Raw genomic sequence first — 14,734 nt, 5'->3', positions numbered from 1 at the left:
ACAGGTCGGTGGTCTTTCTGTCTTCTACCGTCTCCCCTCCAGCCTCGCACCCTCCCCCGCTCTGTCTGCTATCTGTCCCCCCCCCCATATTTCTGCAGGGCGCTCAAGGTCCGCCAGCAACCCCCTTCTGGATAAACTACCAAATTTAGAATCACTGCTCACCTTCACTCTTTCATTCCTCTTTTTTTCCTGCCTTTGCAACAAACTCCCAGACACTCTTCAATCCTACTATTCCCTCCAGGTCTTCAAAACAGCCGTTAACCACCATCTCTTATCTTCACCCATCAAAAACCATGATCTTTTCTACCCAAGTTAATTCACCCCAAACCCACCTCCTTCAAATTCCCTACTTTCCTTCCTGAAAGTTCCTGTGGAGTCCATCTTGTTTACCCTGTGTACCCTGCCCCATCCCCCTCACTTCCACAGATCTCCTCATGTCTATTCCCTACTGTTTTGTGCTTCCCTCTCCCATCCCTCTTGTCTACTGCTCCCCTTGTGATACGTTTTGTGTGTTAACTCTTATGCGAGCCTTGACATTGTATATTAAAATGATAATACTATTTTTTTTTTTAATCCCCCCATCCCCCTCGTCAAATCGCATCTGTGTTTACCCTTCCTTCAATGTCCCTAACTCCTGCTCCTTCAAAACCACACAGAACTCCATGTCTAAGATCCTTCCTGCAGAATGATGAAACAACTTATTGTTGCGGGCCGGATGTCCGGTGGCGAGAGCGACGGCTAGGTGGGGGAAGTTACGTCGTCTCCCACCAGACTCCCGGAATTGTAGGCTGTCGCTCACGGATAGTCCCGTGACGCGGCGCGTCGCTTAACCGACCGTGGACGCCAATACCTCCACCACGTAACGTAGGGTCTTTTTGTCTGGAACCAATTTACCGAATTAACCACACAGTGTCGTCTACCGGGTAACAACGCCCTCAGTACATCTTGCCCGAACCGGATCACTCAACCAACTACCAACTACCTTTCCGGTTCGGATGCAGCCGAGCGGACCCGCCAAGAACGTACCGGCTGGGATGAACAGATTATCGGGTATAAAAACCCGGCTAAACTCAGATCCGAACCATACTGGACCAATGGAGGAGAAGACAAAAACGAACTGGGAACATTTCTACAATAATTTATTTTCAACAAAGCGACGAAAGTTATGTGGTATAGGTAACAGGTTTATTGGGGATGTGATGCAGGGGAAGATGAGAAAAAGATGTAGTGTGACAATTTTACAGCAACTTGTAAAGCAGACAGACAGAGCAGACTTGTCGCGAGAATAATACAGGCAAGATTTACAAGGTTCGAATAACTTATACAGTTCTACTTAATGGACGGCGACACACACTCAGACACACACTCGGACAAAATAAACCCAGTTGAAGGCAAAGGACTTTTGTAGCCAGGGAGGGAGGGAGTTGAGGTCGCAGTTCTCAGTACCTGAGTTCCGGGGAAATGGATGCTCCGTGGTGCGGCACCCGACAATGGTCGCGCAGCTCGGCCCACAGCCACACGTGTGGAGTTCGTGTGTGTGTGGAATCCAAGGCAGCCAGGATCATTGGGTATCTCCCGCGATGAGGCAGAGTCTTTGGGTCTCTCACTCTCTCACTCTCAACGAACGACCCCCAAAGAACTCCTTGGATCCTCCACAGATCTTTCTTTAAACAATCTTGGTCTGGGACAGGATTCGGGCTTCCAAGCGTCTGTTGCAGTTTCGCTTATTTTCCAGACCCCCAAAGAACTCAAGACTCCAGCACCGAATTAACTGTCTCAGCACTTCACGAACTCTCCGAACTCCAAGCACACCACCCTGAGGATGGTGTCGTAATTTATCTATCTCCCTCAGCGGGGAGGGGCCTTGGTGAAGCTGACGTCACTGTCCGCCTTGATTGGACGGGGCTTCCATGGGTCCGCCCTTTCTGGGCAGGATTTTGGCCATAGCGGGAAGCCCGCCCCCTCCACAAGTGTGGACTCACCAAAAAGGAATTACTGTAAGAGGATTTTGCCTCGGACAGCGAGTCGCCGGTTAGGCGAGTAGGTGAACACGCGGTTGTTCAGCCCACACGCGAGTAGCAAGCGAGAGGAGGGGCAAGCGGGCAGAGGGTACCGTGGGTTGTCATGGATTTGCCTTTGCAATGAAATGGAGTGGGGATATAAAGATTTATTAATCTAACTAAAAAAACATCGCAACGCACCCCTTTAATTTTCCCACTTAACACAAGGAAGGGATCTGTCTACACATATACTTAATGGAATAACTGACTTGAGACACCTGTATGTTGTATGCATACGGTTCCCAGAACCGTAACAATATCTTATAGTTTCATTGCCACCACAAATTCTCTCTGGTGTCATTCTTAGCTATCTCAATCGCTGCACCTTCACCACTGTCTGTCCTCACTACCTCCCTCATCACTGTCTGCCCTCGCTACCTCCACACCACTGCTTGTCCTCACTACCCCTTCACCACTGCTTGTCCTTGTTTACCTCCTCGCTACCTCATCACTGCCTGCCCTCGCTACACCTCACCACTGCTTGTCCTTGTTTACCCCCTCGCTACCTCATCACAGCCTGCTGTCGCTACCTCCTCACCACTGCCTGCCCTCGTTGACCCCATCATCACCGCCTGCCCTCGCTTACCCCTTCATCACCGCCTACCCTCGCTTACCCCTTCATCACCCCCTTCCCTCGCTTACCCCTTCATCACCGCCTGCCCTCGCTTACCCCTTCATCACCACCTGTCCTCCCTTACCCCTTCATCACCGCCTGTCCTCCCTTACCCCTTCATCACCGCCTGCCCTCGCTTACCCCTTCATCACCGCCTGCCCTCGCTTACCCCTTCATCACCGCCTGCCCTCGCTTACCCCTTCATCACCGCCTGCCCTCGCTTACCCCTTCATCACCGCCTGTCCTCGCTTACCCCTTCATCACTGCCTGCCCTCCCTTACCCCTTCATCACCGCTTGCCCTCGCTTACCCCTTCATCACCGCCTGTCCTCGCTTACCCCTTCATCACCACCTGTCCTCGCTTACCCCTTCATCACCACCTGTCCTCGTGGATTTGCCTTTGCAATGAAATGGAGTGGGGATATAAAGATTTATTAATCTAACTAAAAAAAGATCGCAACGCACCAAACATCTCGCCTTCATTCGCAACACACACACACACACACACACACACACACACACACACACACACACACACACACACACACACACACACACACACACACACACACACACACACACACACACACACACACACACTCACACACTCACACACTCACACACTCACACACTCACACGAAAACAAGCTCAGCTCACCTTGGATGCTGAATCTGCACCTGCACGTAATAACGGTGATATGATTCTGATTCTGATGTGCCGGACTCTGTTCCAGAGCGTCGGAGCTGCTGAAGCCGTTTCTTCAGGCGCTGTCACACCTTGACGATCTAGCCTGCGTATGCCGAATTATGAAAAAAATTTCTAAAACGCTGGCACACGTCGAATACGTTATGGGGAAGTTTTGCATGCGTTAAGAGAACGCTGAAAAACACTGCCATACGTCGTAGTATGCTGGCTTTAATCGTTGTACTTTGTAGTTGTCCTCAAATTTTTGCATGCTTGAAATTTTATGACGTATGCCGGCGTATGACTCACACGTTCCGCATAATGCTGGCCATAAGTTGTAGGCACGTTACGCGATCGTTGACACACGTTACTTGTAAGTTACTCTTGTAGTCAAAACATGTCAAGGTAATGGTTAGCGTCAGTGTTCCAGACTCCCTGGTTTTTTTTTCTTTTTTTTTTTCTTTGGTATGACGGTCATGTTGACACTTCGATTTCTAGTGCGGTTATAATATAATATAATTAAAAGGCTGCCGCTCAACGATTTAAATCATAACCGCACTAGAAATCGAAGTGTCAACATCACCGTCATACCGAAGGAAAAAAAAAATAACCAGGGAGTCTGGAACACTGACACTAACCATTACCTCGACGTGTTTCGACTTATGAGTAACTTACAAGTAACGTGTGTCGACGTGTGTCAACGTGACCGTCATACCGAAGAAAAAAATTTTAAAAAAACAGGGAGTCTGGAACACTGACGCGAACCATTACCTTGACATGTTTCGACTTATGAGTAACTTATAAGCAACATGCCTACCACTTATGGTCAGCGTATGCGAAACGTGTGTCATACACCGAGTATGTCGAGAAATTTTCAACATGCTGAAAATTTCTCGACGTACTCGGCGTATGACGACGTATGCCAGCGTACTACGACGTATACCAGCTGCTTCAGCGTGCTCTTAACGTATACAAAACTTACCCATAAAGTATTCGACTTGTGCCAGCATGGTTCGGCAAATTTTTCAAACGTCGGCATACGCAGGCTAAAACGTCAAGGTGTGACAGCGGCTTGACACTTCGATGTCTAGTGCGGTTATGATTTGAATCGTCGAGCCGCAGCCGATGAATAGCCTACGCCACGTGATCGTCGGCGATACGCTGCCGCGCGCTTTGCATAAGTTAGACTGTCGTTGGGCATAGGTTGTGAACGCCGACAACATGCTCAGCATGCGTTGGTATAAGTTATCTATATGTGATTGAAGCGTTCTGTGTACGTTACTAATACGTTATGCATACATCCAACACGTTATGAATACGACCAAAAATTAAAAAAAAACATCAATAGTTCAGCGTACGCCAGCGTTTTACATACATTTTGATACCTTGCCATACGCTGGCTAAAACGTCAAGGTGTGACAGTGCCTTAAGCAACGGTTACACTAGGTGCTTTGCCATTGCCTTCGCAGCAGCAGTTCAGACAGCAGTTTGTTCAGGTGCCGGTGATAGCTCGCCTCCTCTTCGCGAAGGACACCGCGGGTATCTATTAACATCGACCAACTGTAACGTCCATCCGAGGGACGGCACGCACGTTGATGAATCCCCCCCTCCTCCCCGCATGTGAAACACCGGGGATGACGGTTTATATCTGTGTCGGGATTCGAACCAAGGCTAGACAGTTTCGAGGCGATGTGTGCGTACCTCGAGCCCATCCTGCGAGTCCCCGTGAAATATTTACACACGACAAATGTCATTCACTATCGCGACAAAAATGAGAGGAGAAGAAAGGGCAGAGAATTCTGAATATTTCTCTTCGCCGGTGATCGGACAACGATGGGCGGCAGCTCGAGCCGGTTCGAGTTAACTCCATCTCTGATTGGACGACGCTTCGTCCACATCTCTGTCCTGATTGGCTGTTAAGCGGTAACGTCGGTATGTTCACGGGGTCGTTCCGTTGACGTCAGGAGAAAAAAAAGGGTAGTGATCACCACGCCCGCGCCCAGTTAGGGTTTTCGCTTCTGATTGTGTTGCTCACGGCGAATGATTTAAGATAATTATTACGTTTATTTCACGGCAACCGGCGCTTCGTGTTGCATTTGTTCCTCGAACGGTTTCCTCACGAGCTTGCCCTCTCCCCCCCAATCATTGCGGCCATCTTTAAAGCCTGTGCGTTTGTCACACGAAAAAAAAAAAAAAGAGAAAGAAAACATTTCGCCTTCATTCTCCCGAGGGTTGTCCGGTGCGGTTAGATATTTAAACCACTTATAGATTCCCCCAGCAACCGCCTCACAGCAGGCTGCCTGCAAAACTCGCAACATCTTATCACCTGTGAACAGGTAACGTCGAATTTTTCTCTTGAAATTGAAGCTTCGTCGTTTTATTATTATTATTATTATTATTATTATTATTATTATTATTATTATTTCATTTTCCTTCAAGTCGTCGATTTATTCCAATCGATTTGGTTGTAACTCGTTATAGTTGTGGTTAATATCGTTGCGGTGAGCGGCCTCTTTTTGTGGTTCAGATTTTATGTTTGACCTCGCGGAAATGTTGGCAGTCCCGTTAGGTTGGGGAACTCGTGGCCTGTTAACTACTCGTGGTTAACTAGTTATCCTTGTTTTGTTTTTTACGTCATGAACTTTCCTGAGGTGATTTTGCTCGCGCCTTCAGATGACCGCTCGAGCGGGGTTCGCGAGCCCCAACCGGGCTCGACGAGTTCGGACGTTCCGTGAGCGTTCGTCTCCTCGCAATGGCCACTCGTGTCCAGACCGTCATGACGGGGGTTTTTTTGTTTGGTACACGTGTTCCCGTAATGCGGCTTTGAACCACCAATCTCCTGGTTACCTGTTACCCTTCGATTCTTTATACCGCTCCTACCTGCATTCTGAGGTTTTAATCCCTGTAATCCCTCCTTTCCCCCCCAAACTACCCTCCCTACGTGTATCACCCTCCCTCACAATTTTCCCCAACTTGCCCTTTTCCACCAACCGCATTCTTTTGAATCCCCCCCCTCATTCACCCCCCATTCACCCCGCCGACCTTCTCTCCAATTTTGCTCTCCCACACCCCAATATATATTTACCTCAGCCGAAGGTGAAGGAAGTTATCTTTTCACCCCCCCTCCCCCCTTTCTGTTTGTGTGCAGGATATCTCGAAAAGTTGTGGAAGGATTCGGATGAAACTTTGTGGACGGGTTGGGTGTGTGACGAGGACGAATTGATTCGATTTTGGTGAAGATCCGGATCCGGATCTGGTTACGAGAATTATTTAATTTCCGAAGTGACTCTTCACCATTGAGAGACGGGGAGCCAAAAACCTCATCGTACTGTATTATAGCATGATATTCCAACGATGTATTGGACCCCATATGTTCTCGTGGAGTAGGCATTGTGTGTCGGAGGTATGCGCTGCTCCACCGAGTACCCTTGGTTCTCATCATGGGTCCCATATTCTCCATTATCACCACATGCTGCAATAGATCTTTACATTGTATGAAGTGGTTTGTTCTTATAATCCCTCCTGGATATTTATAATTTTCTTCCCTTGAATGCCTTGATGTATTTTAAATGTCATAGTCACATATCTCCAATTATTTAAATGGAACAGGGTGGAATTTTCACTCCTTCCCCATTGCAATGACCTTCCCATTATTTTTATATATATATATATATATATATATATATATATATATATATATATATATATATATATATATATATATATATATATAGTTCTATAACCGGGTGTAGTGGCGTGCACCTGTAATCCAGCTACCCGGAGGCTTGGGTTTGAGGATCGCTTGAGGATGGAGCCCTGCACTGGGCCACGCTATGAGAGGGTGTAGGGCAGCCCGGAATCATGGCGAAACCCAATCCTTATCCCTGTGTCGTGAGAGGCGACCAGGGTTGCGTCAGAAAGGGCATCCGGCGTAAAACCTGTGCCAAATCAGTATGCGGATCATAACGGATGATCCGCTGTGGCGACCCCTGACGGGAGCAGCCGAAAGACGAACAACATATAAATATATATATATATATATATATATATATATATATATATATATATATATATATATATATATAGTTATATTTATATATATATATAGTTATATTTATATATATATAGTTATATTTATATATATATATATATATATATAGTTCCATAACTATAATTTTATAGTTCAAGTCCAGTTCCCTCTCTGTGGTGGACTGGTCGATAAAATTAACAAATTGGCTGCAGTGCAATCCCATGGAAATGTAGTGGCCTAATACGTGGATCCGAGGCAACCATTTTTGGCAGAAGAACCTTTTGAAATATTTACGTTTTATTGATTTTATTATTTTTTGATGGGGGGTGGAGTGCATTCAACCAATGACAAAACGTATCAACTCTGCAAATCCAGGAATAAACTAGAACGGCACGCAGTCGGGAACATACCTCCTCCAGGCTGAACGGTTTACGTTTTGTATCCCATTGATTTTCCAGATCTTGATTCATAACTTGACCAAAATCAAATCGGCTTGTTCTTATTTTATTCCAAACTCATCCACCTGGTTTTGTCATAACTCGTCCATAACTTTTTCAAATATCGTTTTTTTTTGGTGCTGCCTCTTAATGGTGAAGAATGACTTAAAAAAAATTATTGTGTCCAGATCTGGATTCGGATGTTCACCAAAATTGAATCGATTTTTTTTTTTTCCTTGTCACACACCAAACCTGTCCATGTCCATCCATAACTTTTTGAGATATTGAGCTTTATGTTGGTTTTGACTATTTCTCAATGGTGAAGAATCGCTCTAAAAATTCTCGTATCTGGATCTTCACCAAAATCGAATAAATTCCTCTTTGTCACACACCCAACCTGTCTGCCAAGTTTCATCTGAATCTGTTCACAACTTTTTGAGATGACCTACTCATTGGATAGACAGACAGTAGACAGACAAAAACTACCTTCATCCACCTTCGGTGGCGAAGTTTAAAAACAAGTGAGAGCAGACATGGTCTCGGGTGGCATTTCACCTGCTTCCAGCGAATGTTCTCAGGCCAATAAACCATTTGGCCTGAGAAAGCACGATGGAAAGTAGGTGAAACTCCGCCTGAAACTGACCCGTACGTGCGTGTGTGCGCGTGCATGTGCAGGACTGTATATCACTGACTAATCTTTTGATTCCCCCAAAAATGCCGATATTGTTCTTGTGTGTTTGTGTGTTTTTCGTTCATAAAGTATGACATACTCTCTCTGCTAACTCCCCTACCCCCACCCCTCTCTCTGTCTCTCTCTTTGTCCCATCCTTGCTCTACCCCCTCCCAACACAATGTAGCACCCTCCTCCCACCCCTCTCTCTGTCTCTTTCTCTCTGTCTGTCTCTCTCTCTGGACGTTTGCGGATGGTGATTATCTTCATGTGTGTCTGGACAGTGGTTTTGTTCGGTTGGGTGTTTGTCTCGAGATGCGTCCAGGCAGTGTTTGTCTCTGGGCGGTATTTATAGTATGACCGGTACAAAATGGATTTCTAAATTATTTTGTTTCTATCTTCATTGCTATTCTTTGCAGAAACAATTTGATGAGACAGTATGAATCGTAATTAATGCTCCACTGCATGTCTGCCTTCCCTTCCTTCCTCCTATTGCTGCTGTTCGCTCCCCCACCCCTCCTCGCTGCCCCACCCCTCCTCGCTGCTCCACCCCTTCTTGCTGCCTCACCCTCCTCTCTTTCCCCTCTACCTCCTCACTCTCTCTATTCTTTTTTTCCTCCCCTCTCAGTATTGCGATCAGCGAAGCAACAGGTGGTGTGTGTGTGTTTTTTTTTTTTTCTTTTCTTTTTTTTTTTTCTTTTTTTTTTCCCCACCTTATCATTTATATTCTCAACCTATCTCCTCAAACTTCCAATCTTCGATAACTCCTATATGCTCCGACCTGCCATTTTTACTTCTACTCTCACCACCCTTTCCCCATTCATTTTTCTTAATTCCTCACCCCTTCTCCAACCCCCCTCAAAAAAACAATAGGATAACATTTCAAGGCTTTTGGTTTCTTAAAACATTACAATTAGCCTGCAGTAGGTATTTGTTAGCAATAATTGCTTTATTTCATTCTGAGTATTGAAGTGTTCCTTCTGTTCTGCAGTCACGGAGTCGTTTTCGGGCTGTGTTTTTGGAGACGAGATGAAGAGCAAGGTAGATGAGTCTTCATGTCCTTGCGTGTTCAGTGGTAAGCTGCCACTGTCTATGCTTATGAATAATGAGAAGGCAGAAGCAGAGGCGGCCGCGGAGGCTCACTTGTTTGGGAACGGGCTGGTGTTACCTGTGAACGGTGTAGTGAGCCCAGAAGAAAATGAGCCAGTCGATGTTGAAACGTGCAATCGGGCCTTCCTCTGGTGCCACATGTATCTTTCTGGAGCTTGGAAGCGGCTGAAATTTCCAGATTTTCACATTTCTACAGTCAGGTGGGTCATCCTGGCAGGAGTTGTGAAATTGTTGCTTTACCAGTTTCTCAAATTTGTCATGGTGGTTATTATTGTTTGAAGACCTATTGGTGTTGTAATGTATCCATGGTGACTTCTCATTCATAATTGAGCAAATTTACTGACTGTGCATTGACAAGTAATGCTGGAGAAATTGAGCATTGTTTAAAGACTTCAAAGTGTCATGGGGGTTTATCCCTTAAATGTCAATAAAACCTAAAATCCATGAAATTTACAACCTCGAGGTTGTATGCCCTTGCCACTCTTCCATCCAGACCTTCCTTTTCTCCAATGGCCCCAAACTCTGACCATCAGTTTAAATTCCTGATCAGGTCACCTTACCTGGGACATACTGCTTCTGCTCTCTAAACAATAGATGGAGGCCCACGATGTCAGACAAGATCAGGGCCATCTCTCTAAATATATATCGAGCATTCAATACAGTTTGGCACTCTCCTTGCTCTCCAAACTTTCTGCCTCTGGTGTGCAAGGCCACCTCCTCACATGGCTGACTGACCTCCTCTCATCTTGTAGCCAATGTGTGGCTCTCAATGGGATCCTTCCATCTCTCCCTGTCGAGGCTCGAGTGCCCCAAGACAGTGTTGTGCCCAGTCCAATTCCTAATCAAAATCGATAAACTTTCTGACTCGCTGGAAAATCTTTATTTCTTTGCTGAGGACTCCACGTTCTGCCGTAACATTCTTCAGAAATTCGGACAACAGCCTCTTCCCTCTCTGCAGACTTTGATAGAATATTCCGATGGTCCAACACTAAGAGTGTGTGAAATTGGTCAGAATTGAAAGACGTATTCTATTTCTCAGAAAAGACCATCTGGTGAAACCTCCCATCTACTTCCTCCACAATCCTCTTTAACTTCAGTCATTCAAACATTTGGGCCTTACCATCAGCCATGCCCTTTCTTTACCAATCCTCATTTATAAGTTTGTCTCCAATGTCAGTTGCCGACCGGGCATCCTCCATCATGCAAAGTCCTTCCTTGGCACACCTGAACTTTTGTTTACTTCCAAGGCAGTTACATCTTCAGTTTGATGAGTACAGTACTACTCTCCCCTTTGGCAGCCCTTCCTCATGCCTTGTTCAGTATGACATTGGAAACCAAGGCTTTGAAGATTATTAGAACCTCCCGTGATGAAGCTGAGTCTCTGCGGTGATCACTTTCACATCAGAGAGGTCAGTGGTTTTAGTGTGACCACTCCTTGGCTTTTTTCACAAGATCTTGGCTATTCGTTCTTCACCATAGCATCTTGGTTTTCTATTATCATCGCTTTTCCGAAACCTTGTGAATTCTTGGCTTTTTTTTCATTGGCTCACCTTGGCATTTATGAAAATGAGGAGTGGTCACACTGAGTGGTGTCTGTCTTCTCCCAACTACCTTCTACCCTCATCAGGTGTCTGAACTGCATACATGGTCTGTCATTTTACCCCATCTGGTGAAACTCTCAAATCCAGACTTGCTACTCACCTCCACTCATTAGTTCCTCTTTTCTCCTTCCTTTCCCCCCTCCACCTGTGGAACCAACTTCCCTGGTCTCTTCAATCTCATTCTTCCCTCCAGTGCTTCAAGACAGCTATTCACCACCATCTGAGGTCATCCTCCCCCCACCCCTCCACCCAATCCATACTCAAGGTCTTCTCTACCCACCCACCCCCCCCCCCCCATCAACCCCTCCTCCCTAAGCCCACATCTTTCTGGGTTTTGGTCCTCCTTCCACTTCAGTGATTGAACTTTGCTGTTGTAATCCATCTTGTGTATCCTCTCCTAACCCTCATTCTTCCCCACATCCCTTATTTTCATGTCTCCCTCTATTTTGTCCCTCCACTCTGTTGGTGTATTCCTCATTTCTCTCCCCTACTGTTCTTTTTGTTTTGTTGCATCCTGATCCATTCTGTGTTCTAGCTCCTTCACGAGCCTTGACACTGTATTATAGAAAAACCGTATCGCTCATCAGTGTAGATTGAACAGTTATTCTGTGATTGGCTGACAGAGTATGTATAATATATAACGAGAACGTAAGACCCATCGCTTCGCTGACAGGAAAATCAATCTTTGCATAATTGCTTAAAAAAAAAACGGTTGTTAATGGGGGGGAAAAATAGGCGGTGTCGAGATACCGTGGGAGATACCGCCCTAGCTATACACTCAGGGAGCAAGGGAGAGAGAGTATTAATAGGATATTCATCACAGCCTTTGTAGATGCTGAATTCAGAATAATACAAGACAATACACGAAGAGGAAGATAAAAAAAATTTTTTAAAACTCTCTCCCTATGTTTTTAACACCTGAAATGTCAGCTTCTCCTTTCTTCCCACAGCAGTTATCACACCTCAATCAACATCTTGTTTATTTCGTCCACACATCACCCTTAACAATAGATACAATGTTATGTAATTTGTTCAAATGGCCCAATCACCTCCTTTGCAGCAAATGTTGACCTTCACACCCATGTTTATTTATTTATTTATCATTACAACGTTTCGCAGTACAATTATCCTTTATAATTAATGCTCCCATCCAGGGCTCTTTGTACTTTGACCTTAAAGGAATGTGTTTGTGTTGTTTATCAACGCTGTCTGTTGTGTGCAGTGGTGGCCTGAGTAACCGACTCTACCTCTGCTCTCTACCTCCTGGGATGATTTCTGTGGCGAATGAACCTCGAGTCGTCCTTTTGCGCATTTATGGAAGGATTCTTCAGGCAAGTTTTATTGCCAAGTGATTGCTTGTATGGTGACCATCGAACTTTCTTTTCATCCTGTTCCGTTGTGCATGTTTAAATCTTTAAGCACACTGAATTAAATGCATGTTCATTGGGTTCAATAAACATGGCAGGGATTCTTGCATCATCATATTTATTCCCCTCCATATTACTGTGATCTTGATCTTGCTTTGAGTGCTTTATTGTGTGTGGGATGAGGGGCGTGGTGGTGGGAGGGGAAGGTGGTGGGAGATGGCTAGATATGAGACAGTCACCACTTTGGTTTGAGGAGAGGCTGTAGAAAACAGACCATTGACTTGTCTCTCATTTTGGGAACAACAAGGCTTGTGTTTCAGAATGATCATGGGAGATTGCAGAATCCAGAAGAAAGTGTTTTGTGCATAAAGCTCATTTACTACTTTAATGCAATATGAAACAAGAACGGCAGTCGGTAGAGCGTACGTACCTCTGCCAGGATGAACAGATTACATTTTGTATCCCACTGATAGGCCGGATCTGGAGCTGAAACAAAATCTAATCGGCTTGTTTTTGTCACCTACCCAACTTGTGCACCAAGTTTTGTCAGAATCCGTCCACAACGTTTTCAAATATCATGTTGTGTATCGTTTTCCCCTCTTATCTCGCAATGGTGAAAAACCAAAATTCATGGATCCGGTTCTTTCCCAAAATCGAATCGGTTTGTCCTTGTCACACATACAACCTGTCCACCAAGTTTCGTCTGCAACCTTTTGAGATATCCTGCTCACAAACGGGGATGAAAATATCACCTCCGTCCACCTTCGGTGCCAGATGTCATGAATGTAGAATTTGTTTGAATCTTGGAGCCTGAACTGGGCTGGATTTCACCAAACAAGACACTGCACTTGTATAAGTACACTGTTGGTCTTCCATAGTAAGTGCTTCCTTCACCCAAATTTCCTTTGAGTTCAGTGCTTCGAAACGGTTAACATGAGTCAGGGTGTATGACTTTCCCTGTCCGGGCATTTATGATGAGGCTCATGAAGTTGCTACCCTTCGTTCAACTCGCATGTACTGTTGCTTTATCCATTGTTCACCACCACCCTTGCATTTCATTTGAAATATGCTCATCTCATCTTGTTCTTGTGTGCACGTGATGTACATCCAAGGTCCTCCATGAACCTGACATTGTAGGGAGAGGACCCAACCCCAGCCACAGTTTGATATACTTTGTAAAACGCTTCATTCCCAAAACTGAGGAGCATGTGCCCTCGGTTTGTGATGATCACGAAAATTCACATTTTCCTATAAAATGGGTGCAGATCTTAACATGGCTAATTGTAGCATTTTGAACCGCTTGCTTAAGGTCTCAAATGACGCCGGTTATTGCTGAAAATGTGTGATGATTCCAGCTGGTGCAGTTTTGTGGACTCTGTGGTTGATCTGAAGCAGAACAATTCTACTCGTTTAGAAATGAAATTACCTTGTTGACTGGTCCTTGGTGTGGACCATATTAACTTGGGTGTGGATCGTGTGCTTACCAGGGTGAGTCGTCGGTCATTCTGGAGAGTGTGATGTTCGCCATTTTAGCAGAGAGGTCTTTGGGGCCGAAACTTTACGGCGTTTTTCCCGAGGGCCGACTCGAGGAATTTGTTTCGGTACGTGACAACCTGCCTAATAGATGCCATCCTTTTTATTTTGACAATTTCTTTGATTGCATTATGACCAACAATGTAGCCAAAGCGATTGCTGATGTTTGTGTAGTTATCACAGCTGTACAGGTTATCCGGATGTTTCCCTCCGGTCTGCACTTTATCCCACGTAAGCGAAGCGAAAAGTGGGGTTGAGCAATCGGTTCGCTTCTGTCTGTCTATGTCTACAAGCATCAGTTTATGATTGAGGAACAACTTGATTTCAGTCAAATGTTATATTTTGAACAAGAATCGGAAAATGAACCTGGAGTTTAGCAATACTTTGGCTCTGAAATCGGCCTGATCGCAAGTGCGTAGAGGAGTGAGATTTTTTATTTATTTTTTTTTTCACTCTGGCAGTGAAACAAAATTGAAAATCATTCCAAACAGGAAACTTACTGTTTTGTTTTTTTTTAAGCTTGTCATGAAGGGCACAAACTGGCACGAATAACGAACTTGACGTGTTAGGGTGGTGGAATATATTGTTGCGGTTGAGGAAATTCGCAAACCACCATTCAGGTCCCGTAGG

General features: G+C 45.2%; 1 protein-coding gene across 17 annotated transcripts in view; it reads left to right on the top strand.

The window, feature by feature from the left end:
* The window catches only part of LOC147025850 (choline kinase alpha-like), a 90,370-nt gene that overhangs the window by 27,764 nt on the left and 47,872 nt on the right, over positions 1-14,734 (top strand). For 5 of the 17 annotated variants that reach the window (XR_015058032.1, XR_015058035.1, XR_015058034.1 and 2 more), the window contains exons 1-5: positions 5,304-5,692; positions 6,030-6,154; positions 9,485-9,803; positions 12,427-12,535; positions 14,059-14,172. Coding sequence is in view for 11 of the 17 variants with exons in the window: in XM_085880759.1 (XP_085736885.1) it covers positions 6,109-6,154; positions 9,485-9,803; positions 12,427-12,535; positions 14,059-14,172 (588 nt within the window). In the remaining 6 variants the exon portion in view is untranslated. Of the gene's footprint in view, positions 1-5,302; positions 5,693-6,029; positions 6,155-6,626; positions 6,760-7,632; positions 8,440-9,484; positions 9,804-12,426; positions 12,536-14,058; positions 14,173-14,734 lie in introns of those variants that run through there. The other 12 variants (XR_015058031.1, XR_015058030.1, XM_085880756.1 and 9 more) reach the window with 11 other exon arrangements.

This window comes from Eptatretus burgeri, chromosome 5 (assembly GCF_056783735.1).
Source record: "Eptatretus burgeri isolate ZD-2024b chromosome 5, Ebu_testis_v1, whole genome shotgun sequence".
Taxonomy (NCBI): Eukaryota; Metazoa; Chordata; class Myxini; order Myxiniformes; family Myxinidae; genus Eptatretus; species Eptatretus burgeri.
This window is presented reverse-complemented; position numbering and strand designations above follow the sequence as displayed.